The sequence below is a fragment of the Phalacrocorax carbo genome, chromosome 5 (genome assembly GCF_963921805.1).
Source record: "Phalacrocorax carbo chromosome 5, bPhaCar2.1, whole genome shotgun sequence".
In the NCBI taxonomy this organism is placed as follows: domain Eukaryota; kingdom Metazoa; phylum Chordata; class Aves; order Suliformes; family Phalacrocoracidae; genus Phalacrocorax; species Phalacrocorax carbo.
This window is the reverse complement of record NC_087517.1, coordinates 18,901,021-18,927,544: the sequence shown is the minus strand read 5'-3', so window position 1 is coordinate 18,927,544 and position 26,524 is coordinate 18,901,021. Positions and strand designations below refer to the sequence as shown.

The 26,524-nt window shown below is 51.5% G+C and overlaps 1 protein-coding gene across 1 annotated transcript in view; it reads right to left on the bottom strand.

The window, feature by feature from the left end:
* Positions 1-18,941, bottom strand: part of LOC104052764 (unconventional myosin-X) — a 93,652-nt gene extending 74,711 nt beyond the window's left edge. The window contains exons 1-2 of the mRNA XM_064451443.1: positions 18,824-18,941; positions 4,689-4,787 (exon numbers count right to left, since the gene is read on the bottom strand). Coding sequence (XP_064307513.1) covers positions 4,689-4,787; positions 18,824-18,844 — 120 coding nt within the window. The 5' untranslated portion in view covers positions 18,845-18,941. The remainder of the gene's footprint in view (positions 1-4,688; positions 4,788-18,823) is intronic.
* Positions 18,942-26,524: the final 7,583 nt, after the last annotated feature.

Sequence of the window (26,524 nt, the reverse complement as noted above, 5' to 3'; positions counted from 1 at the left end):
AGTCCAGCCACGCAGCTGCAGGCTGAAGACAGAATGAGGTCACCCTGCCCCCTCCAGCAAGCCACACTGTGAGTCCCTTGCAGGGCGCTCACTGCTGCAGCGCATTGCAGGTGCCCAGCGAGCACCCCTTCTCAGCTCAGCTCCAAGCCTGCATCCTCGCCAATATAGGAAAAGACTTCCCTGGTGCAGGATCTCTTTACAAGATGCCTGCAAAAGTGTGTGCAATCAAATCAACTGCTCTGTTCCTGGAAGGAGCTGGGGAGAAGAAGCAGGCTCGCTTCCCCAGGTGTGTTTGCCCCAAGTTTGACTAGTCACACCCAATGTGACACAGACTTGATCTCTTTCACTGGGAGGCTGCCCCACAGCCTGATTCTCTCACTGGGCGAGGAGCTTTCAAAAAATACATCATTCATATTCATGAACAGTCCACTACAGCTCACTGGCATCCCTGGTCTTCTCTGCACCACTTCTGCAGCTGGGTATCAGAGAGGTACAACTCTGCTGGCCACAGAACCCCCACTCTGCAAGCATGGACGCCAAAAAAAGGAACAACCCACCACATCAATTTTTTTTTCTTCAGAGCAGAGGCCCCAGGCACTTCCACAAGAGAACTGAGGGAGCAGGAAGGGAGAATGGGACAACTAAATTCAGGGGAGAGTATAAGCTGCAAATGCACATCATCAGCTGGACTCTGTGAGGAGCAAAGCCAATACAGCACTTTCAAACCGTGAGGCAGCAAACCACCCTGGCTCTCTTTTCTCTGCTGACTTGGACAAATTTTGGAAGGGGATAAGTCCAAAATGGTATGACGTGACCTTTCCTTACATCTGCCTGGCACTTACTCATTTACCACTGCATTGTCAGCGTTTGTGGCCATTAGAGAAACATGAAGAAAATGCCTAGGGAAAAACCTGAGTGGACAAATGTCCCAAAAGAGACCAGGTGGTTGGCAGCACCGAGAGACTGCTATGCATGAAAAATAACTGTGATGGGTCAGATCTTGTTTACTTGCTCTTGTAGACAGCACAGGAGAAAACGGGACCCTGAAGAGCAACAGGGGGCCTAAATACAAGACTAAATGATTAGCAGGGACTAGATCATCACTTGTTAAAACTGTCTTGAGCCTCCTGAGTGGTGTTATTCAGTCATCCTTCCCTAAAAAAAAAAATCTGGCCCAAGATCCTCAAAGAGTTAAGCAGGTGCTGTGGCAGGAGTGCAGCAGAAGTGGATGGGGAGGGCATTGGCTCTGGTACCATCAGGACAGAAACACTGCATAGGTGAAATATACTCACTGTAGGAGCAGGCTGATGCCACATTGACACCCTAGCCAAGGCCAAATGTCACCTATCTGTCCCTGAGGCCAGGGAGGTTCACCGAATACCCTTGCCCATCACGGCGCTCCTAGCAGCTCACCCTTCCTCAGGCAGAGGCTGGGGCCTCCAGCCCCACCGAGATTTGGGGGGGAAGTCTTTGTGCCCCTGGAAGGCACCTGTAGAAGGGGGAAGAGGTGTTTCATGCCTTCCCCAGCATTGGAAGAGAGTTGGTTTTTAATCTGTCCTCTTCCCTCCAGGGCAGAGACAAGTTTCCAGTCTCTGTATCACCAATAGGCTGCAGGGATCATCCAGGGTCCTGGAGGTAGACATGTGGTGGTTTTTTTTGTTCCCAAGATTGTGTCAAAGGGCCCTTCCCTGAGGAGATCAGAGGTTTGAGATACAAACATCATGCAGACACGATGACTCTCCACCCTTACAGCCTACAAGGTGCTGCACTGATCCAGGACAGCCAGGCCCTTTTCCACCTCCAGCCACTCCAGTAAAGAGGCTCTTGTTACTCTACTGCTCACTTCTGGACCCCTCCAGCAATCTGCCAGGAGAGCAGTTTGGAGAAACATCCTCCCTGCCATCCTTCCCCAGGTAAGGTGAGCCAGGCTGGCTTCAGCAGCTAGCACTACTGAGCAGAATATGATGGCTGATTTTGCCTGAAGCAAGTAAGAACAGACAAACTGATCTCTCAGCAGAGCTGCCTCTTTTCCAAGAAGTTAATACTTAAACAGAAAGTTATAGGTGTTAATAAGCAGATGTTTTTTCTTCCCAAATAATAAAGATCAGCTTTCAGTCTAACTAACAAACGAGCCATCAAATCAGAGACTTACAGAATGGTAGGGGTTGGAAGGGACCTCTGGAGATCATCTTGTCCAACCCCCCTGCTTCAGCAGGGACACCCAGAGCAGGGGGCACAGCAACGCATCCAGGCGGGTTTTGAACGTCTCCAGGGAAGGAGACTCCACAACCTCTCTGGGCAGCCTGTGCCACTGCTCTGGCACCCTCGCAGGAAAGGTTTTCCTCATATTCGGGTGGAACTTTCTCTTTTCCGGTTTGTGCCCAGTGCCCCATGTCCTATCACTGGGCACTACTCAAAAGAGTCTGGCCCCATCCTCTTGACACCCACCCCAATACTACAGAGGTATGTCACAACACAGCCAATGATTTCTACTTTCTCCCCAGTAATTAACTGATTGTCTCAGATTTAGCCCATGGTCAGAACAAAATGAGCAGGACTCTCTCCAAGCCCCTGCAACGGTCAGGGATAAAGCAAAATCTGGCTGGCAGACAAGCCAAGATGAGGATTGCCAAGCAAGCCAGACTGAGCAGGGGAGAAATGATTCCTCCTCAACCTCAGACTGATCCATTAGTGCAACCCTGAGCACAGGAGCAAAGCTCCCACTCAGTATCTAAGTTACGTTTATCCATAAAGCATTCGGCTGGTCTATCTGGACTGTGGTTTCCAATCTTGTGTTTCATAAGTGTGGGCTCCTCCTTTCCTCCCAGGAAGTCACACTTCTGATGGATTTGTTGCTTGAGGTGTTTTTAAGGAAATGAAAACAAATGGCAAAAGCCCTGAAGCATAAGACTGGACTTCTTACCTCACAGGTGTAAGAGCTGCAGGGACGCTGGGCCACGGCAAACATGAGGATACTAGATTTAGGGATCCTAATCTTGGAGGGATCAATTGAACCACCCAGCCCAAAGTAAAACGAAGATGTTTTCATCTGCATTTTCAGCCAGCATAAGACAGCCAGTCCCTCGTACAGTTACCAAGCAATGGAGGCAGCAGGTGAGAGAAGCACAGAGAACAGCTATTGTGGAGGGCACTGAATAAAGCAAGCCCCTAAATGATCACCATGTGCTTTTTCAGCATAAGCCATAAAGCACATGCTCCTTCAGCCTAGCAGTTTCTTCTTTCATGGAGGGAAAAAAAACAAATCCAGCCTTTTTAGACCTCTGACTTCACCTAGCATTATCCTGTGCACATTTTCTAGCATGGACACAGGCTGGCGGTGGGTGCACCCACTCAGGTGGCTCTGTGGTGGGATTTCTGGTGTCCTTTCAGAGGCGCCAGGTGGATTTGGAGGATTTTCCAAGGCCACAGCAGCGTATCTGAAGAGACAGGAGCAAGTCTGGGAGAGTCACAGAAGTACTCGCCATTTGTTCACCCTCTGCAGGCTGCTGCATTAATCTGTGATCTCTCAAAATGAGATAGTGACTATACAGCACTCCCAAACTGAGGCAACTCCTTGAGGAAGGATTTAAGAAACTAGAGTAACCAGATGGAAAAACCTATGTGTCTGCTAGGTGAGCTTCTGTCTCTGAGAAACAAACCAGGCTCTTTAAAAAGGGATGATGATGATTTGAATTCTAGCCCTGTCAAAGCAAGACCAAAAAATATGACAGTCCTACCACTGACTCTCCACAAGCTGGAGTCCTAAATCCCCTTTCCCCTTGTGCCCTCCTTACTTTGCCAGGTAAGAGGCTGAAGAAAAAAAACTGACCAATTTTCTGTAACAAAGAAGCTGCCTGCAGAGCACATTCACCAAAATAGCTGAGCAGATCTAATTGCTCACTGCTGGAGGGCACAGTCCTGCCCATTTCCCCATCCTCCTCCCAGCCCAGGCACCAGTTTGACTCACTAAGAATCTCAGTGAAGGCAGTGAATAGTTTTCCCAGGGTTAGGGAGCTGAACTGACTTGGATGATCCTCAGAGGTCCCTTCCTACCAATACTACTCCACAAGCACTGCAGCAGGCATGCCAGGGAACCACAAGGAGCACAGGGCTGGAAATAGGGCAGGAAAGAGGCTTGTTCCCTATCACTGGCAGACAGCTCTGCTCTCAGAGGAGCTCAGCTGCATTGCTGAACTTCCTATGCATAGCTGCTGCACTTACACTGCTGACTGGCACAGGGAGCTCACTTCCACGTGCCCCTGACCCAACGGGCTGATGGCAAAAGCTGCTGAAGCAGACAGTGGTGAGCACAACAGCCCTTACAGCAGCATGGCTTGCAAAAAAGCACATCCTGGCAGAAAGGCCTGCTTAGCTGGTGGAGCTGGCTCCTTCCTAGGAGCATTTTGCCAATATAATGCTAGTCTGTTAATGCAACTCCTTCAAAGATGGCACAAGAAAAACCAAGCAAAGTGAAGTGGGCAGACAAATGAACAGAAGAAAGAGAAAAATATTTTATTTTTAACCTTTGTCAGACCTTTGGTGTGGTTTCTAACAGCACTGGGTCACTTTTCAGACAGAACTGAAGCATTTTAATTGATACATTTCCTTTTAGCGTGAAGGTCATGCAAGACCAAGCAGTCCATCTTGCAACTTGGCATAGGCTACAGTCTCGTGCAAATTTCACTTACCGTGCCATAATCTGAGGTGAAGAGCACGTTCCCATCGGCACTTGAGCCAACAGTGCATGGCTGCAGCTGGCCCTGCTCCCGCAGCCATACCCTGGCACCCTGCAAAAACCAGAAAACCTCCCATTAGAAAGAACTGGAGCCTGCAAGATCTGCACACAGGGTGCAAACACCCAAGGAAAGCTGGGGGAAGCTGCGGTATTCAGAGGCTACTTCTAAGCGACAGCTGCTTAACATTTTTAAGCAAGTCCTACTTATCTTTTCAGAGAAACTGGTTTTGATTTTTTTAACGTAACATGAAAGGAAGAAAAAGCAGTTTTGATCAGTTTCATGCAGAAATCTATGTAAGGAAACATGAATTTTATTAGAGAGAGTCATGGAAAGACACAAACACACAGAATAGTGGTTTCAACTGTTTAAATTTTTTCAAACTTAGCACAGCCGGTCATTAAAAGTCATGCAATAATAATAATAATATGTTAATAAAGCACGTTTACAATTTCATACACCCACACATCATCGTAAGTCAAAATGCTTCCAGAAATCATCAGCAACAGCTAAGTAGACTTCACTGAGCTTTCTTTGCCTCTCTTGCAGGGGTTTCCTTGGGTAAATGATATGACTTGAGTGCTCCTCTGATGTATATACGATGGCCCTGATGTATATGCAGTTTCACACACACTACAAGATCTTAAATTGCTCAGTATCTCTCAAGACAACCTGGAGCACAAAGGCAGACTTCTGGTACCACCCATGCAGGGATCTGCAGGGTGAGCAGGTCTCATAGCTCACCTACCAAAAAAGTTCAGGGGAAATCAGTTTGCTGGATTAGCCTCTTCTGCCTTGTCTGACTGTGGAACCTGCTACAAGGGAAAGAGCAGGAGCATGAAGGCAAATCAGGGAGAGCATGACCTGCAATTATGCAGAATTAGGCATAACGTCACACTGCATTTCAGTTATTGCAAACTAATCTGTGCCATGTCTTTCCACAGAAATCGCATAAACGCTGCTTAGATAAGTACTGAGAAAAAGCCAAAGTGCTGAACTGTTGAGTAATGTTAAGGCCATCATGCTTTTCATCGATTCATAAACCTACTTTCTTTCTAATTTGTTTTCTGCCCCTAAATTATTGATTATAAAAGCCCTTCCTATCCTCTTAAACCTGTCAGCACCGTTGCCTCTTTGCTTATAGCCTTATTATGTTTGAAGAGATGCAATAGTATTTCTATATTACATTATCCAGAATGTGGAACACTAATTCTATTTTTAATGATTTATTTTAGTTTAGGTGGGTTTTTTAAAACTACTTTAGTCACTTTAAACACTTCAGTACCCTGGATTTTCCTTACTGTAGAAGATGTGTCTATTGGCCAACCTCCAGTCCTCCCAATACAGGAATTGGTTTTAATGACATTTTTAAAAGGCTGTATAATTCTACTTTTGCTGCTGTGTTCTGCTCTAGAGTTTCCACAGCAAGCAGATTAATTTCCCCTCACCAAGTGAATGAAAAGCACCAGTGCATCTGGTCAGTACCTAATCCCAAGTGTGCGAAGATTGCGCCCTCATGGCCAATGGGCAATAGCAATAAAAAGAAATGTTTTCTTATGTTGCAGATTCAAGTTTCAAGATCCCAGAGAGCTGGTAAGCAATGCACTGAATAAGGATTTTAAGGAACTATAATAGAGCTCTTCAAGACATTCTCTTATATTTTCTGAAACTCTTGATGCTTGAGACAAAGTGTCCTGATGCATTTGGGCAAGATATTGATGTTGAGAAATCACCTGTTTCCCAAATTACATTCTGACAATGCTGCATAAACATATGAACAGCAACATGTATTCGCAGAAGGTCTTTATTTCACCAAAGGCTCCTACTACCATTATGGTATCGAGAGCAGAGTCACAGAACAGCAAAGCTGCACCTGGAGTTCCCAACAGTGGGATGAAAGAAAACTTTTTCTAATATACTTATTGTTAACGCTCCTTCCCAACAATGTGTTTCAATGCCTTCAGACACCAGTAACCCAGGAGCACGTAGATGAGAGCCTGCAGGCAAATGCAGCTTAATCAGGAGCCAGGCCTGCACCCTCCCACACACACTGCGCCCCAATGCCATGGCACAAACACCCCAGCATTAGGAGTATGCCATGCTCACAGAACCCTGCACCATCTGCTCCTGCAGCCTGGGCTGTCCAGGTTAGACACACTTTCCACTTCCTGAGCTCAGAAATTAGTTTGGAGGTAGAGGCGGTTGATAATCTGACACACAAGAGACACTCCACAGGCATGAACACTGTTATTTATTATGTACCATTTAGAGGTAAAAAGAGGGAAAATGGACAATGAGATCCCTCTGGTATCTTCGACATCTAGAAACTGTCAGAAAGTCCAGACTGACCCAGACCCCTTTCCCAGCAGAATTCCATACGCAACGGTGGTAACAAATACTCCCAAAAGGAGACCTAGCTCTTTTCTACAATATTCCAGCATTTTCTACAGGCTTATGGCAGATCCTCCTGTGTGCTGCTAAGGAGTAGAAGGCAACACGATGAAAATCCCAGGCATTGTGGCATTTCAGCTGCCTAGAACTACTTACTCCAGTTTACTTTGATGTTGTAGCTGATTTTACAACAGCAACTGCCTTTGCCCAGTAGAATAACCGCACCCATTTACGTTGTTTCCAAAAGGAACATCATGCTAAACCAGCCAGAATAGGAACCACAGAGCAAAAAATTATTGTAACTTCTGCCCAGCATAGCCCCCATTTCCTGAAAGGCCAAGTTTGTTTTAGTGCATCTCCTTCCATCAGCCCTTTTTTCTGAACATGAAATTCCCCAAGGAGCCTTGACTAAATACAGAAACAGATGGTGACACCAAAGAGACTGCCCTCACATCACTCCCCTCTCCCCTAATACCACACATTTCATTGATCAGTTGAAAGGATTAAATTGAGCAGAAAAATTCCAAGGACTGCCAGACAGCAAGGGTGAACTTCCATGGGAGAAGCAAGGGCAGCAAAGCAGAGCATGGCCCAGCACTGCAGAGCAGCGACCTGCCAGCTCTGGTGGGTCCCGGCTCCCACAGGCACCACAGATGATGGGAAAATCCCCGCTCCCCAAGCGCAAGAGTAAAAATCCTCCAGTTTTCAAACTGGGATATAGAAATTCTCACCCACATCCAGAGACAAAACAGTTTAACAAAATGAAGCAACCAGCAATCGCTGATTTGAAGAGAACACCTTAAAAGACAGCTAAGGAACAGCCGAATGATGATTTTGTGAAACTGCTTTTCATCAAATAAAGCTGGCTGAATACTGATGAGACAGTTAACTTGAGGCCCTTATATAATGAGAATAGCTTATCCCCTCCCAATTCTTCTTTTAACTAGGAGTTTATTAGGGGGTTTGTTTTGTTTTTATGTGGAGCAACAACATCAGGTACTGAAAGAATAAAGCAGCAATGTATCAGAGTTCCTGCATCAAGGGTAGGTCGCTTGGATGCTAAACGAACTCACAGACACCAGCATCCTCATTCCTACGGCCTCAGTGACAATCTGTCCATGAACTGGCCTTGCCACAAAACGCATAAAAAAGCACAATCCTGAAAATTGATCCCATAACATGGGGTTATAATTTAGAAAATAAAGTTGCTTGCATTCAGAGAGTACTGTTTTATGAGTACTGCCTCACTCCCACATCATGCTGTCTTCCACTGTGGACAGTAAACTCGAAGATTTCATTTTTCTCTGTTCACATAATACCTGGCACTTTGGGGTCCTAGACTTGGAAATAAGTAACATTTCCTGGTATCCATAATATCAATAAATCAATTTAAGCCACAGATTTCTTTGGCCTTCTGTGCCTTTTTTAGAGTGACTGATACCAGGAGTTATCTCTTGCATTCACATGCTTGTATCTGCATCTCAGCAGATGCAGCATACTGTGTTGGCAGGGAAGGGATAATGGAGGTCCTGTACACTGTACCCCAGGGAAAGGGCGTAGAGGCAGGGAAGTGGGGCACAACCCTGACTACATAAGCAAAGCACCCATGCATTAAAGCAGAGTGTGTAGCTATCAGCGGGTGCACCATCCTCATCAGGTATCCAGCTACTGCAGGCAAAGTAAGCTCCAGAGTACAAGACACAGAACTCCACCTGCGGGTGCCTTTGCCTCTCCACAACCTCCCAGCCCAGCAGGAGACACATTTAGGGATCGACATGAGCAAGCCACTGCTCTGCAGCTGTACCACACTTCCAAAACAAGTCATCACATCCTGCCCTCCTCTTATTTGTGTAGTCTGGACTACCCTCGAATCTTCATGTTTCCCCAGGACCTCTTCTTTTCTGGAAATGGCTTCTTCCAAGGTGCAAGTGAGAATGAGCTGCCCCAGCTGTACAGGATTTGAGGACAGAGTTAGCAGTGCTGCCTCTCTCTGACGGCACTACATGCCCCGTTCCTCCTTGAGCACAAACCTGCACAACTCAAGAGTGACATGTTTGGCAGGGACTGCAACCATGATGGGTGCATCAGTTCTCCAGCTGTTATTCAGAGGGGAAGAGTGCTTTTGGCTGGAAGACACCTTCTAGTGTATGAAACACGCACACAATTATCCACTCTGTTCCCATTATCGGAGGTTTTTGTGATGTTTTCTTTGTGAGTGAACATAGTTCTCAGGCTCCAGATCAACTTGCAAACACAATACTACAAAAGGCTCTTGCAGTGCTTTGGTTTGGGCAACTATCCCCCATCACTGCTGTAGCCATTCTGCAGGGGGCAGGGGTGTCTTAAAACCAGACCCCTCTGCACCATAAGTCCAAGTCAAAAATCTCTGTGTGTGCTTTAAGTAATGCATATATACATACCTTTGTCCTCCTGGCACACTGAGGCCATTCATTGGGTATTAGGCATCCAAGCTTGTGTTTTTCCTGGTGATGGATTCATATGCTCCTAGGCTGGGAAGCTGCATTGTGCTAAGCCAGCTCTCTTCCCAGCCTCAATGGGCTTTGTGGTTGTAAACCACACAGCAGAGATTGGGCTAGAAAGGCCCTTGCATTCCAGACAAAGCCAGGATCAGGTTTCAATAAATGCACTTTTCAACAGATTGATCTAGATGATCATGAATAAGTGATAGGACAGATATAAAGAGACTTAGCTAATGGATACAAGATTGGTGGGGAGGGGGAGTCCCTGACACCCTAGACCCATATGGGAAGGAATGCAACCTTGCTGTTTTTCTGATGTCAGGCTGAAGTGAAATCATACAGCCAGACCCTGGGTTATATCTGATCATCAAAACTTGGACCAGCTGCTAGACAGGAGAGGGCAACCCAGGAGGCCACAGATAAGAGAGAGATGGAAGCAAGAACAGCTGAGCTTGCAGCAGCCAGCACAGAGCAGCTGGGAAGAGGCACAATACCTGCAACACCAGAAGGGATAACAGAGACAAAAGCCTGCTCCTTGTAAGACACAAGGATGACACGCTGTAGAGCAGAAAGGGACTGGATTTCACCCAGTAAGGTCCTGTGCTCCCCACACAGCAGCCCACTGAGCCTAGGCAGCCTCTGCAAGCCAGCACAGCGCATGGAGCTGAGCACAAAGCTGCAGCCATGGGTCCTGCTGCTCCGGAGCTGCAGCCCAGGCTGAGCCCATGACTCAGACTAGTTCCACCAATTAGCAGCCCCATTCCTTACTAATTAAAGAGCAAAGTCCTCAGTCTACCAGCAGCTCTGCAGAATAGCAGTATCAGGAAAAGGTCTGTGCATTTTAAATCATCTAATCTAAGAGTAGTTTGTCATTTCTGGTCACTGATGTATGTGCACTGCTTCCCACCCCTCTTTTGCCTCCCCCTCCCATCTGTTCTGTTCCTCTCTCCTCCCCCATTTTGGCTGCTGCACAGCTTCTCTTCGCCCCACTCTCCTGCACTCCTCCCAACTTCAGATATCCCCCAGGAAATGCCTGGTCCTCGAAGGTAATTATTGCCCTTCTCAAAGGAGCAACTATCCACTACAGCAACCACACCAGCTCCTTGCCATGAGACTGGAGGGAGTGAACCCCCAACTGTTCTCCCATGCTTCAGTGCTGCCCTTTGCTATGAGCACAAAGTGCACAGGGAGGAGGAAGAGGCAGGTGTGCGTCCTTCCAGACCTCACTGCAAGCCCTCTTGAGGCTCAGTTTGAGATGAGCTACCCCCTGCAATCCCACCATGGCCAATGGAGTCACTGCCCTCCTCAGGTGGAGCAATAGTCTTACAGAGTTTGCAACCTCCAGGGAACTTCTCACCAGCCTTGAAAAGGCATACTGAAGTTCAGTCCATAGAAGTCAATGGAGCTGCCCAGCACCACTTCCATGCCTTCTCTACTACGTAAAAACTTCAGTTAAAACAAGTCATTCCATAGGGTACATTACTCACAGAACCTGGATAGCTACAGACGTGTATTCCCTGTCTCTGAACACATCCGACACATCTCGACAATGTCAGCTTTCCCCCATGTTCTCTGTAGAAGCCCTGAGGAGAAGGAGACAACACTGCACACGCAAGAGCCCAGCCTGGCCTGGCCACAACAAAGCTTTCACTGCTCAGCCAGCAGCTGCAAACTGAGTAAGCGAAGAGTTATCCTTGCCCTTCCCTCAACATGGATATTGCCTCCAAGCAGCCGCTATGCAATGTATTTTGTAAAAATCTCAGATGAGAGCCCTGAAACAGCATTTCTATTGCAATGTTTATTATGCATGATTTGGGATTATTTCCAGTACCTTTTTGCATCTTGCTACATCCTTGACTTCAATAATTCCCTGCTATGTGGAGTTCTGCCATCTACTCACACATTACATGGAAAAGTACACTTTTTAACCAATCATTCTCATCCCTGTGAAGCAGAAAATCCCTTTCTCTTGTAGTCAGAGGCAGAGGAACAGAGGCATCCAATCCACCCTCTCTGTCTCATCCATTATTTTCTGCTCTTTTGCCATGTCTCCCCCTATTTGTCATTTCACTAATAAAGTATTCTTAGGTTTTTCAAACTCTTCACATGAGACATTTTCCTAGTGTTTGATTGTTCTCGGTGTCTTTCCCTCAAACACCACATAGCAAGCAAGCGGAGTGCCTCTGAGCTGGGATGCACTGTCAGACAATCCGAAATAAGAGCAAAAGCGGGGAAAAATGAGGGAAACAGCCCACGTAAGTAAGAAGCTGGGATACAGTAAAGATGGTAAAGTCCATGTTTCACTATTATCTCTTCCAAACTCAGTGGGGACAAAGCCATGTGATAGTGGCAGCATCCAACAACTAGATGGGGATGACAGCATTGTGAATAACGATGGAGACGTGCATACGTTTTTAATAAACATTCCTGGAAAGTACCCCTCTTGCATCACACTGAGATCCTGAAGTGCTTTCCCATATAGTAGTAAATGGAAAAGACCTAAAACATTTTAAAAAACAACAGGTCCAAGAGTTCCCAGAGATCCGTCCAGTAAAGTTTCTCACCAGCTGATACTCATTTTTGATAAGCCTGGTAATGCTGAGGAAATTCCAAGAGACTGGAAGGGTCAGAGCCTAAATAAGGACGATAGTAGAATCATCCCAAGTAACCACAGCTTGCCTAGTCTGAAAACCCCATGGAAAATACAGAGGTTTTGCCCTCAGCTTTTCCAGCTTAAAGATACGCTAGCTTTAATTATTGCCCAGTGCCAGCCAACATGTGGAAAGAAGTCTAGTCAAAAAGACTTCTTTGTTCTTTGATTAGCAACCAAGCACAGGAGATAAACAGGACAGTGATAGACTTCCATGGCATTGCTCATGTAAAAATGTACTTTTATCAGTATTCTGATAAAATTATTCTGATAAAATTTATCAGTATTTTGATAAAAGTCAGCCCTTGAGAAGCAAACAGCAGCAAAGGGATCTCTAAACAGTTGTTATGAATGGGGAAAATCATGACTGAGGGAGTTCCTAACAAACCTCTGCAGAGGCAGGGTCAGCCCTACTTCATATTCTCATCAAGGACCTAAAATCAAAAGTAGTGCTGACAGTACCAGAAGATGCCAACATCTGGTAGATCAGTAAGCACCCACAAGGATGGGACCATCAGAGCCGAGTGGATTCCACAGTCCGCTTGTTTGAACAAAACAGGATTAAAATACAGCCAAACGGAAAGGTCAGCTTCAGGGGAGGAGGAATGTAAGGAGCACTTCAAACAGAAGAATGTCTTCTGGGAAGTCACAGACTCAAAGAGGATTGCAAATTGCTGAACAGAAACTCCCAGGACATTTGGATGCAACAAGAGCTGATGCATGTCTGGGATGTATAAACAGGAGCAAGGAAGTTTACTGCTTACTCCATGCTTTGAGGTGTGAGAAAGAAGCCTTCCAGAGGAAAATCTAAAAAACTCTGTCATTTTTGTTATTCAGAAAGATCCCTTGTAATGCAAAAGTACTTGTGAAAATGTTCGTGCCATTATGTAGATTTGCCAGAGCTAGGGCTGCCCTATCTAGCCCAGACACTGATAGCAGGGGGATCACAGCAAGATGCGACCCAGCATGGGCTGCAAACCTCAGCGCCATCCCTGCATACTCACCTAACTAAACCCTGCTGAGAGGATGCAGCTGCCAGCAGTACTGAGACCACTGGTCCGCTACCTGCTGCCTCACCTTTGTCGGCAACCCAGTGCCAGAGAATGTTTTCTGGCAGAGAGAAAAGTTATTTGGGACGAAACAACTCTCATGAAGAAGAAAAGTAGGACCCAAAAATTGATGGAGCTGCCAGACACTTTAGAAATGAAGCAGGGTTTATTTTAAACAAGGTTGTGTAACCACCTGAAGAAACTGCAAAAAGCAGGGGATCGTCCAGAAATAAGCCTTTCCAGAGAGTGTGATTCAGCCAAATCTTCATCATTGGCTCAAGATGCAGGCAGTAGGAATGAACAGGATTAATACATTACCCTGGTCCCTAACCTGAATTTCCACCTTCTCATCAAATACGCTGATCACTGTATCTAGGAGAGAGCCCACCAATGGTTCCATTGTTACAATAATTACTGTGTTTATAATGACAGGACCCAGGAGTCCCCAGACACTGTGCATGGCAGACAGGCCCTCCGTAGGTGTTTTTCCTGGGACTCGCTCTACAGCACTGCTGAACTGTGTGCAATCTCAGATGGAAACGAGGAGACAGAACTGCAGAGCTTCGTGTAACCGGAGGATAACCAGGAAACCCAGACTCACAGAAATTTCAGTCTTAATGATCACATTTAAATAGCTCGCACATTCTCCTTAAAGCAAAATGGTAAATAAGAAATTGTGAAACATTTGTGATTATGATGTTTAAAAAAAGACTGAGGGAAGAAGTGGTACAAGGTGGTTTCGGAGGCAGCGGTGGGGCAGCTGCAGGCTGGCCCAGGGAGACCCGGCTTCCCTTCATGTGGGGGCTCCCATCCAGCGCCTGCGCCAGCCCACCCTCACGCCGCTGATAGGATCTGACAAGGTCGCAGCTCACACAGCCTGGCTCTAGACAAATGCCCTAAGGAGGGAGCTAAGTCCCTCTTTTCTACCAGACGCTTCTTCACGTCACCTTTGGCACAAGAGCTTTCTTCCCTGCCATTGCTGCTCCAGAACAGGGCAGCCAGGCCCTTTCGCCCTGCATCTGCCTCTTTTTCGCTCTGAATGGTTCTGGGGAGATGCAGCTGGGATGGAGGATTCTGCACGTAGGAACATCCATGCTACACCAGCCCCATGGATACCTTCAAGGACAGTGGTACTTCTCTTTAGCTGAGCTACATAGAGTACTTGAACAGAAAGGGGTTGCTCTGTTTGGTATTGACTCAGACAGTTACATACACAGCATGGATATAATAGTCGGTATTCCTCTGTCTCTTCCCAATCTCTCCAGATCGCCTTTTCTAAGAGGTCACAATATTCCTGGTAAACCAAGAGGAGGTCATCAGGGAAAGTCAGTGAAGCATGTGGTCCTCAGGGGAGGAGAGAGGCTTGGTGGGAATGCTCCTTCATGGAGCAGCCCCACTGCTGAAGACGACAACACTCTATCTACCATTTCTTTCCAAGACAGCATTTTCCTAAGCCAAGGGTTATTAACACAGGGGCACTTGCCTCACCGTTATCTGGAAAGACAGCACATCACTCATGGTCAGCATCACCCACGTCAGCTGAACCATTTCACTTGTCTCAGACAGGACTCTGCAAGGATTCTCCAGGACATCTGGCCACACTCCTTTCTCACAGGAACTCTACCTCCTCCCAGCTGCAGGTAGCGTGGAAAGGGCAAACCAACCTGTTGAGAAATCCAGTCCAGGATGCCATGTACAAGCCCTCCCCACCCAGCACAAGCTGAGCTCCCTGGGGACACTGATCTCTGAATGATGCAGCCAGGCAGCTTCAACTAAGAGCTCAGAGCTGGTGAGCATCTCATGGGCAACCAAAAGCCAGACCAGTCCTGTACCTGCTGCAGGAGGCAGGCTCCACACAGCAAAGATGCATTCACAGACAAGTCCCTTCAGCTCTTCTCCTTACCCATGTCCTCTGTCTGAGAATGCTTACACACATGAGTTTACACCAGGACTAAGGAGCCGTCAGGCACCTGGAGGACAGCGCATACAGCTGAGTATCAGGAGGCCAGCAAAGAGCCACACTCTGCAAACTACATGATGGCTTTGTGGAGTTGTCAGACACTTCCCAGTTGCATCAAGCAGTCAGCACACCCGAGCAGCAGCCAGGGCAAAGCGGCCAGAGCAAAAGAGACCTAGCAGAGCTGCTTGCTCTCCACCTCAGTTTGGGGCCAAGAAAGCATCTCAGATGCATGCATGGTGGCAGCTCAGGTAGCCCTCGTACTCCTCCAGGGACTTGACCCTGAGACTCCCCACTGGTCTGCATGTATTCCTGGGGGATGTGGCTCCTCTCCTCACCTCCATGGCAGATGTCCCAGGCCACAAAGAAGAACCAGGGGAGGATGGCGGACAGGAAGTGAAGACGAGGCCAAGCTGATGGGAGGACAGCTCAGACCACCACAGCCATGCAGGACAAGAGCACAGGATCCCCCCTGCCTTTCTCTTCCTATGTCAGAAAGCTTAAGGACTTTGGGGGATTTATTTTACAACATAGATGAAAAGCGTTGCATTTTACCAAGACAGCAATGAGAAAAACTGTTTAATGCTTAAAATGCGAGCATTTCTAGGCCAGTGGAACATGAGCAGAAGAACAGCATCTGTGACTCCAGTGGATGCTGTTGCTCAGTTCAGGTTGACTGTGGGGCCGTGCTGGCTGGTCACTCCAACTGGAGAGCAGAGAGGGACGGGATGGGAGAAGTGTCTCCTTTAACCCTGGCCACGACATTGCTGCTCCTCGGGGGGAATTGGAGAGCGAGTCACATCCTCTGTGTCACCCCACATCCTGCCCACACTCCAGACACGCAGGGAAACTATCATCCATCACCACACCACAGCCCTGGCCTCCAGGGCCCCTCCTCCCTGTCTGGGCACAGGACTCGCTGCAGCAGCCAAGAAAGGAGACAGTGGGGCACCCATACCGCCTCGGCTCCTCTGCTCATAACACGGCTGGAGCACAGACGTCATCCATCACATCCCTGAGCCACGCTGCAGACCAGGCCTCAGAAAGCAGAGGCACACATCTTTGTGCTGCACCACTTGCTGAGGATGAAGGCTTTCTAATCTGGCCCACTTGGGACACTGCAGGGGAAGAGCAGCAGCAGCACACAACCTGTCAACCCACTGTCCCCGGCATCAGCAGTCAGAGGAGGGCATGGCACATGGAAAGCCCTTCAGCAGCATCAAGCAGACACAACCAGCCAAAACCGTTTCCCCTTGGCAGAGCCAGGATGGTAAGTAGGTTGAACCCATCACTAAGCCACTTACCACAGATAAACTTCAAAGAACAGAAACTCCTTTGGTCTCCAGCATGCCGAGGAAGGAACTGGGGAAGCTGGGAAGACCCACGGCATCCCCACCTAACCCCAGCCACTGACCACATCGCTGAGCATGGTATCTAAAAGCTGCAAGCACAGCATGGGAGCCTGCTAAGGCAAGACCAACATCATGCTGGGGTTTAAGCTATTCATTGTAAGCGATGACATGCATCCCCTGGGACGAGCTTGGCTTCTGCTGCAGCAGAAAGAGGTGGAGCAACTCCCTTCTGCTCAGGCGTTGCCCCCCCACCAAGAACCCCCCATGGAGAAGGAGGAAGAGTGGCTGGGGTGCAGCAAATGCCAAACATTCCCACTCCAGGGAAGCCACATCCCCCTCTTCCCACCCCCAGTGCCTTTCCTGCAAAGCAAAGCTTGATGCTTTCCCACACACGCTCACCCCAGCTCTCCAGCCTTGGCTACTTTACTTCACCAGGGTTTAAACCTGTGATTTACAAGAGAGGTAAGACTCCTAGAGAGTCCCTGGCTTCAGGGCTACCCCTCAGCCCTGCCCTGGAAATCCTTGTTTCTCCAGGTGACAGAGAAACATGCCCGGATGAGTGGAGCTGGACAAAGCAGGCCGTTCTCTGCTCGGTGCTACTTGCCGAGACACACACCTCTAGGCATTCCCTCTCCAGCCTCTCATTCCTATCAGGTGTTTCAGGCTCCTTGGTGGCTACTCCTGTTGCAAGAGGCCAGGACGTTCCTCGTGACAGAGGGGTGGGCATGAAGGCTCTGGTGAAATGGCCCTTTGGGAAACCCTGGCCTCCATCTGATTAGATACAGGCGGCCCAAGCTTCCAGGAGCAGCAGGTTAATCAGTTAATGGCTGAAAGGATCCTGGCCGATGTGCTGTGCATGCTGCTGGGCAGCCCCAGCCGCACATCCCCTGGGGCAGCCACTCCTTCCTCCCTGGGGCCAGATCTGGGAAAACATCTGTTCTGATAAAGAAAGTGCTTCACTGGGGAGGGAGCAGGCCCAAGCCCATCAGCTGCTCCAGCCCATTGACAACAGGCTGCTCTGGGAGGGCTGCCAGTTCTCCCACTGCACCCAGGACATGGCAAGGGCCAGATGCTGGGTTTAATGGCCTGGAAAGCAACCGGGGGTTGGAGGGGTGGGGATGTCTGATGCCCCTGGTCCAAAACAGGAGGCTTTCAGAGCTCAGCCGCAGATCTCAGGATGGCCCCGTCACCGCACAGTGCCAACCGTGCCCGCTGCCAGTGCCATGGGCACCCGCTGCCACCCATGGGGCCAGCAAGGGCTGCCCAATCTTGCACCCACCTGCCCCTCACAACCAAAGGCAGCATCAGGCCGGGCTGGAAACCTGTGTATGCTCACACAAGGAAAGTGGCAGAATTTTTGGGGGCCTGGGGCGTGCACGACACCGGGCCACATGCACTAAGGCTGCACATCACTTGCCTCACCCCGGGGCAGTGCAATTCCCTGCAAGGCTGTTGCAAACACCCAACGAAAGGGCACTGCAGGCAGGCATGGGGCTGGAGCCCACGTCTAAGAGGGATGAGCCTGGCTCCGGAGGAGCCCATTCTGCCCGCCGGTGTGAAGGTGACTGGGCAGAGGCAGCGAGGAGGCAGAGGACGGCGGCGGGCGCTCCCTCCCGTTGCCGCTTCCCGGTTCCTCACCGGCTCGGCTCTGGCCCGGTGCCACGTGCGGCGGGCCGAGATGTGACATGCACACACAGGCAGGAGCAGGCTCCGGACCCTTAAGTCGCTCCAGGGGATTAAAGCAGCATGCGAGCCGTCTCTGGGCAGCCATGACTACCATGCGACAAATCCTCTCCTCCCGCACGCAGCCCTCAGCCTGGAGTGCCGGAACCGCACATCGGCCGGGCTCTGGCTCCTCGCAAGGGCTGCCCGGTGCGGCGCGGGGCCTGGGGACCGCTCGGCGACAAAACCCGCCGCATCTCAGCGCTCGAGAAAAAAGTGCCGCGGGGGCTGCCCTGGCGAGGGGGCAGCAGGGGCGCGGCGAGCCCCGCGGGGAGCGCGGCATCCCGCGGCGCCCCCGGCCCGGGGTAGCGCCCGGCGGGCCTAGCCTGGGCACGCCACCCCGATGCTCGTCCCACCCCGGGACCTGACCCCGCCGGCCGGCCTCCGCCCGGCCCCCCCCTCCTCCCCCAGTCCCCGGGCAGGGGCGAGCAAGGCGGGCGGGCGAGCGGCCCCGCCGCCGCCGCAGCCCCGGCCCCCGCCGCTGCCCACCTGGCGGAGGGAGGCGTCCATCGGCGGTCTCACCCCGCACCGAGCGCTGCCGGCCAGCTCTCAGCGCCGCATCGCCCCGGCCGGGCAGCCACCACTCGCCGGCCCCGCGCCGTGCTGGCTCCGCCTCGCCGGCCGCGGGCAGCGGGGAGCGGCCGGGCCGCCCGGCACCGCCCCGCACCGCCCCGCTCCGCCCCGCACCGCTCCGCTCCGCCCGGCACCGCCCCGCCCCGCCCTGGGGCGCGGGGAGTGCGGCCGCTGCGCCCCGGCGGCTCCGGCGGGTCTGGCCGGCTCGGCCTGTGCGTGAGCATTTTCGAGCAGGGGAGCTGGACGGCTCTCTGGGGAGCATCCCGCATCTCAAGAGGGGGACGCGGAGAAGGGTTTGGGGTCCGGTGCCACGCATGGACATGCAGCGAGGAAGAGGGACCACCTCTGTGTACAGCCACGCAGCCAAGCGTGGGGTTTGGAAGGACAAAAGACATCTTCCGGAACAGCAGGCATTTTGGGTTCAGGGTCCCTTCAGCAAGTCAGCGTAGCACGATACCATGAGAGAGACCGTTAACAGGAATCCTGACAGCACTTCAAAATAATGTCTCAGATCTGGAACAGCTAGCAGAGAGCAACAGGCTGGGTGAACTTTGTCAAAAACGTGTGGCCACATCACAGTCCACTACCCTACCGAGTACCTACACTGTGAGGGTGTTTCTTGCAGTAGTAAGAAATCATTTCTTTATTCTGAAAGAAAGACGATCAAAGGTGAGGGGGGAGGGTCTGAACTACTTAAAAGTCATGGGGTTCTGAGGGAGGTGGCAGTATCTTGTCCAACCTCTGCCACAAGACTGTCACACCTAGGCCACTGCAACAGATGCCTGTGACGACCACCCCCACCAGCCTCTTCCACCTTCACTACCTGGACCCTTGGGTAAGGTTTCCTAATACGTGTCACTGTCACGTGCCCTTCCATTTTGATATCAAGTCACTAAGAGCTACTCTGGGCATGACTATCCAACCTCTTCTGTACTTGCACTGGATTAGCATAATCTGCACCACTTTCCCTGTCTTATGAAAACATCGTGCAAGACAGCGCCAGAAGCCTACCTACAGTCCTTATCTCCCATCTAATACTTCTGTCCGCAAGGCCAATTACCCTCTTAGTGAAGGGGATTAGATCAACTCAACACTGATCTGTCCTTGAGAGTTCCCTCTGCAGCCCTGAGATTGTCATCGGGCTGCTTCTGCCACAGCCAGCCTTCTCCCCGCAGGAGGGCAGTTTCTCCTCTGCTATTGCTGCTTCTGCAGACCATTTTGGCTGTTCAGCCTCTCCCTTCTGGATGGTCAGCAGGGGGCTGTGGAGCTCCTCAAAGCCATGGGAAAGTTGAGGAGCACACCTCTCCTTCTGCCTGCCTGCCAAGGGTCTCCACCAGCCGGCATCTTCAGCACCAGATGTCCCCTCCCAGACTTCTCCAGCGGAGAAACTTTCTTTGGCCATGGTTCCTGTCGTCCAGGGGTGGGTCGCCCATCGAGGCATGACAGTCACAGATGGATGTCAAGGGAGATCTGACAATGAAGTGACAAGCTAGCAGCAAACCTGTTCCCAGCAAACACACCAAGCAACCCAAATGCACTTATCACGAACTCGGGCCTTACCCTTGCTTGCCAGGCCAGAGTCCTTGTGAGCTCCCTTTCGCTTTCCCTTTCCTGTCCATCAGCTCCCAGAGGGTGCTGCAAGGTTGTATTTCCACACACACCATGGAAAAAAATTCTAAGCCCGTAACTGCTGCAGTTTTCAGCATGGTGACAGTGAAGCAGCACACGTATCGCTGGGCTGTAAGGGAGCAGTCGCTCTTCCTGCCTGACAGACTTCCCTGCAGCTCTGAGGCAGGGGCATAACAGGGCTTGGAAAGCCCAGGGTGAGCTAAAGAACCAACTTGTCAAAAGGCACCTTCTAAGAGGGCAGAAGAAGGTGGCTCCACCCAGTCCTCTGAACAAAATAGCTTTCCAAACTATCCATGCAATAAACATTGGATTCCCCAAATGCAGCAGCAGTGACTGAGGCTGTCAGCCCTGTGCTCCATCAGCCTGGTGGGAAAGGTGGCAAGAATCTTGATAGGAAACTTGTGCCTGCTATTTGCTCCTTTCTGTTACAGGATTAAATCACTAGTCCTATATTCATACAGCCCAGCTGGAAGCAGGAACTGTCTCCTAAATCTCTTTAGGTGCTGCTCACCAGGAAGGAATGGCTACGACCGTCTGCTTCTTCACAGAGCTTTGATAAGCAGGCGACTGCTGGCTCACCATTGCTGTCTGCCCGGATGCTGCCACCACCATGTGTCTGGCACCTCACCTCTGCCACCCCGGCAGCTCCAGGGCCAGCTGCCACATCAGTGACGTGATGAACACGAAGCAATCGATGGGGGCTGGCATGGGCCCCACTGCGCAGGACGAGCCCCGGACCCCTCTCCAGCCCATGAGCCCCCTCCCCGCCTTGGGGCTGCCTCCTGCCCCCAAGCCTAGCACAGCGATGCTGCCTGTGTGTTCAGCAGCAATGCTGGCAACCTGGCAAGCTCCCAGCCCTCCCGCCAGCCCGGCTGCAGATGGCACAGAAATCAGGGTGCCATGGCTGTTCTCCTCTATCTGCCAGCAGGGAGCTGGGATCTGGCAGAGGAGAGCCAGGGCGGGCGAGTGCGGGGGGTCTGGGTGATTAGCTATTCCCGCATCCACAAAAGGAGCAGCCCTCTGGTGCTGCAGGCAGCAGAGCCCCACACCCAGCTGTGGCAGCAACAGACAGTGAGTCAGCTTCCTGCTGGGCTTTCCACATGGAGGAAAGGTCGTCGGAGGACTGGCAGGAACAAGCCAAGGCAGGAATTCCTCCTGGACACCAGACAATGTCCTAATTTCCTCCTCTACCACGGGTCTGGCACACGGCTGGGAGGCGGGCAGGCCAGCATGCCCCCGCTGCGGGTGGTGAGCATCTGCCAAGCTTGCTCTCCCATCACCTGGGAGGGAATGTGCTGTTACACCTCAGCCACGGGTGCTACCTCCCCAGTGGCTCGTTGGAGCCGTGCTCCTAGGGTGGGGAACTGATCTCCTCTGCCGTAATCCCTGGGATGATCTCACTGGGGAGAGCCGGCAGCAGAGGCCGGATACCCTGGACCCAGCTGGGGGCACAGGGAGGCACGGATGCAGTGGGAGGGCACCTGGGCTCTGCTGTGCATCGCCACCATCACAGCCCCTGCCAGCAGGCTCTGCTGCTTTGCCAGGGTCACCAAATCCCTCCTTGCCCAAAGCACAGGGCAGCCAGAGGAGTGTTCTCATAAAGGGGGAGACCTATTGAGAAGCAGCATCCACAAATCAAGCGTGTCCCTTTGCAGGACTGGCCTGACCCTGGCAGAGCACCAGACACCAAGGTGGTCTCCTGCAACATACCACACACATGCAAGGGGAAGGGGACACAGAGCAGGGCACACGCTGTCCCCACAGCCCTGGCCCCATCCCCACTCCAGTTTTACAATTGCTTGAAATTGGATTTAAAAAAAGGGCAGTTCCTTCCTTCTCCCATTCCCAGCCTGCAGGGAGCCTGGCCACAGCTCAGGCTGGGGCAGGCTCCGGCCAGGCCAGCTCATGCCTGGACTGCCCCAACTCAGCACAAAGCTGTGGGCCACCCCTCCTGCCCCCTGCTTGCAAGCCATCCCTTGTCCCTGCAAGGTGAAGATGGTGGCAATCAAAGCCATGCTGAAGCTCTCCCTGCCTGGGGCTGCTCAGGGGCTCTGTGGCAGGAATTAGCCCAGGCTCCTTGGGGACCAGATTGTGTTTGTACCAGATGTGTCCCTGCTGCAGAGGAATGTGATTAAGACTGCCTGGAGAGGCTTTCACAGGGTCACACCAAGCACTGCAGCACCTGCTCCCCCAGAGAGTGGGAGTGTCAGGTAGAGCCCTCCTTGCAAGGGGTGACAGTGGGAGGTGGGGGTGTTTATCTCTTCTGGGCATCCCTCTGGTTCCCGTCTCACTTCAGCCACTGTCAGCAGTGAGCCCGTTTCACCGCAGCAGAGTGCTGCCTTTGTATGCCACAGACCCCAGGCTAAGGGCAGCTGCATCTCTGCTTAGCCTGACCACAGTGGGAAAAGCTTTTTTCCCATCTAGGTGCAGAAATACCCTCCATTTGCAAACCTGCCCTTTCTTTGTAGGTCAGGAAAACAGGATGTCTCCTTCATTTTCAGCCTAAGCACAAGAGCAGAGAGCTGGAGCAGATGGGCCCAGAGGGTGGATGCTAGGCACATCCACCCCACTGTCACCGCATGCCACCCATTGGCCTCTGATGCATCCTCCTGAGCTGTGCCACCGGGGCCAGCATTAGCTGTGACTTTCTACCAGCCCCATCTGGACTCGCCCATGCTGGACAGACCAAACCCATAATCAGGTATCTCCAGCTTTCTCTGTAAATAGGGGTCCTGGTCTTGTTCCCTTAACCCAACCCTTCCCTCCCTTCCCTGCCACATCCCTGGCCACGTGTACATCTGCTGGCAGCGATGAGCTGAGGTTCCCCGCTCCTGCTCCCTTCATGCTGCTGCAGGTTTACTTGGGGCCAAAACATCCGTGTGCAGCTTTTACACCTTGATCATGAGAAATGCGGTCCTGGAAGCAAGATCGCTGAATAAGAGAGCTGAGCTGCACAAGGCTATAATTACAGCAGGAGCATGTAGGGATGAGGCCAGCCAAGCACATCCACCTAATTTCCTCTCCTATTAAGCCTGCCCTGCTTTTGTTTGACCCAGACCAAGCCTTGCTATTAATGGCATGATGATGTGGAGGTCACAGATGGCTCTGTTACAAACAGCCTTATGGATTCTGCTTAACTGAGTGTATAAGCAGGGCTTTGCTCACAGATACCATTACTGCAGGATTCATGCTGTAGAAAGTGTGTCAGCCAGCTGTGGTGCAGTCGCTTCCTGGACTGGGCTGTTTTACCAGACACAGGTAGCTCTCTGTCTTTGTCTCCGACTGCACAATAAGCCCAGGCAAGCAATTGAGGACGTTACATGGTGTCATATCACTACCCGGCCATAGCCAAGGTCTGCTGATGGGTGCTGGTAGCCAGAGCTCGGTACATTTCCTCTTCCTGATCTCTCCTGCACAGCTTCAGCCTGCAAAATCATTTCTAAGCTAAAGGAGAGAGCTCTTCTCTTTCCTGGGCACCTGCAGCCAAAATTAGGCTAATTTCTGCCCTGTTTTGGTGCATGTGTCCCTTCTAAGTCCAAGGCAACCTGCAATGCTGGGCTACTGGGTTAGCAAACACAGGGAGCAAGTGAGGCTGCACTAACACCTCCTGTCTGCCAGAGTGCCCAGTCTTGAGGTCTGTTTCAGGGCTGAAAAGCAAGTACAGCCCCAGTTCAGAGCACCAGGAACTGGTTCCTGCATCTGGCCATCTGTACGTCCTGGGGACAAGAGTCTCTCACAGAGGGAGCTGGCTGCTCCCCAGCCTCTCCCACCCCCGGTGATGTTGGTGCACCTTGCATGCTGGAGGGAGGGACATCCTCCAGGGACATGGGGCTGTTAGACGAAAGCAATCATCCAGCTGGGCTCCCACAGCAAGGACCACAAGGTCCCCCCTTTCTGCAGAAGCCTACAGAGGGGAAGTACCTGTCCATCCTGCTCAGCAACAAGGTCACATCTGGCAGCCCGTGGCCCAGGAGGTCACAGAGTAACATGGCAGGAGCAATGGGGAATGCTGTGCAGCACTGGTGCTCAGCACTTCTCCTTGCTCTGGCTCTTGTGTGGCCCACTCTGAGTGAGGCAGGACAGCCATGGGTGCCAGCCCACCTCCCTGCTGCTCCCTGCAGGGAAGAGATTCAGCAGCCACATTTCAGAGCTCAAGCTGAGCCTTCCCCATCCCGACCTTACAGCAGCATCGCCCCTCTCTGCAGGGGAGCTCATGTGAGCCACCTCTGCACAACGAGACACAGTGGCTCATGGACAGGTGCACCCCGGCCAAATGCATGCACCTGGATGGGGGAACCTTGTACAGGCACAGGGCAGTTTCCCAGTGCTGTCCCCAGAGAAGAGCTCTCTGCCCCGGGCCCCTGGGTCCCTCCCCATGGGGTCCTAGTGCCAGGCAGAAGGGCTGGGCACTGCCTCGGCCAGCTCTCTGAGCAGGCAGGACTTGCTCACTGGGCAGGCTGAAACATTGTGGTCGAGGCTCCCACTCCCATGGGCAGCCCTGTGGCAGTGGAAGGGAACTGTTGGGGTCAGACCCCTGTTTCCAGGGATGCTGTCCCTGTCACAGGTTTCTAACAGAGGGTTTGCTCCCATTCCCCATTCTCAGTTCCTTGAGAGACCATTTACTTCTCCTAATAGTCCCTTTGGGTAACAGTCCCAGCATAGGCACCTCAGAGATCTGGAGGGCTGAAGAGCACAAGGCAGCAGGCAAGCAGAAAACTGCCCAAGGCTAAGGAGCCTCCCTCTTGCCAAGGACAGACAACCCTTCGGGACAAATTCAGGGCTGTGCATAGCTGTACTCACTTGTATTGAAGAAATGTGCTATCCAAGCCTGTGCCCCGTGCCCAGGGTCCAGGCATCCCCACGAAAGGATGTCCTTTGCAAAGACCCGTGCAAGGCAGAGGGGCTGGAGGAAGCTGCATCTCTCCCTTGTAGCTCTATGGCAATCTCTGCGGGGCCAGCAACCAGCTCCAGGAAAGGCTGGCTCTGGTGTGACGGACAGGTCCAAACCTGCCGTTCCCATGGGGAGGAGGGTTTGTGTCCATGCTCGAGGAGGGCAGATTCCTCCCCTGGCAGGCAGCAGGGCCCAACTCAGCCCTTTCTCTTCTCCCTGGTGCTGGTGAGTCTCTTCTTTCGAGTGACACAGTGGGGAGGTGGGTGGAGGGCAGAAGGGGGCAGAGAACGTGGGGCTGACACCATGGCAGGGATGTGCTGGGACACTGGTGCTTGGCAGTACTCACTGGCGGTCCTCAGCATCTGCAACAGTGAGTCAGGCCCCAGCACCCATGAGCTGGGGCCAATCTTTAGCTGGTCTCTGGGGCTTCACGCACAGGCATCTTCTCCTTCATCATCAGCTCTGCTCCTCCCAAACCGGTGCAACTCACACTTAAAAAAACCCACTTGCAAACACTTGGAAAGGGCAAATGCAACCAAAGCCACTCTTGCCCCCTCCAGCCCGCTGTGTGAAGAACCTGCCGTGCTGCCGCCTCCTGCCATCTTTACCTGCACCCTCAGGTGCTGGTCTCGCAACCCCCTCCTCACTGGGAAAAGGAAAAAGGACTTTTTAAATTACCTTTACGAAGTTTGAGTTCCTGGATAGCAGACAGCATAGTCCAGCTAAGGACTTCTAGACATACAGGGGAAAAGGGGAACTTTGCCAGCGGCACTAGTTCCCAGTTTTGTCATGGTGACAGCCTTAGCCAGCTAACCTTCCCAGACACAGCCATGTGAACAGGTGCCAGTGGTATCTCACAGCAGAGATGTGCCATCCCCTCCTGGCTGCCGAGAATAAAAATAGCTGGAGAAAATAACTTGAGCATACTTGAACCTGGGTGGCAGAAGTGGAAACGCAAATAATTTGCCTAAACACAAAATGGTTTAAAGCAATACACTTGATAGTTTGGGGAACAGGCCTCCTATTTTTAGTTTTTCAGCCAGGCAAGGGTGGCTGCTTACTGTTGTAAAGATAAACCTCTTTTCAAACAGCAAAGA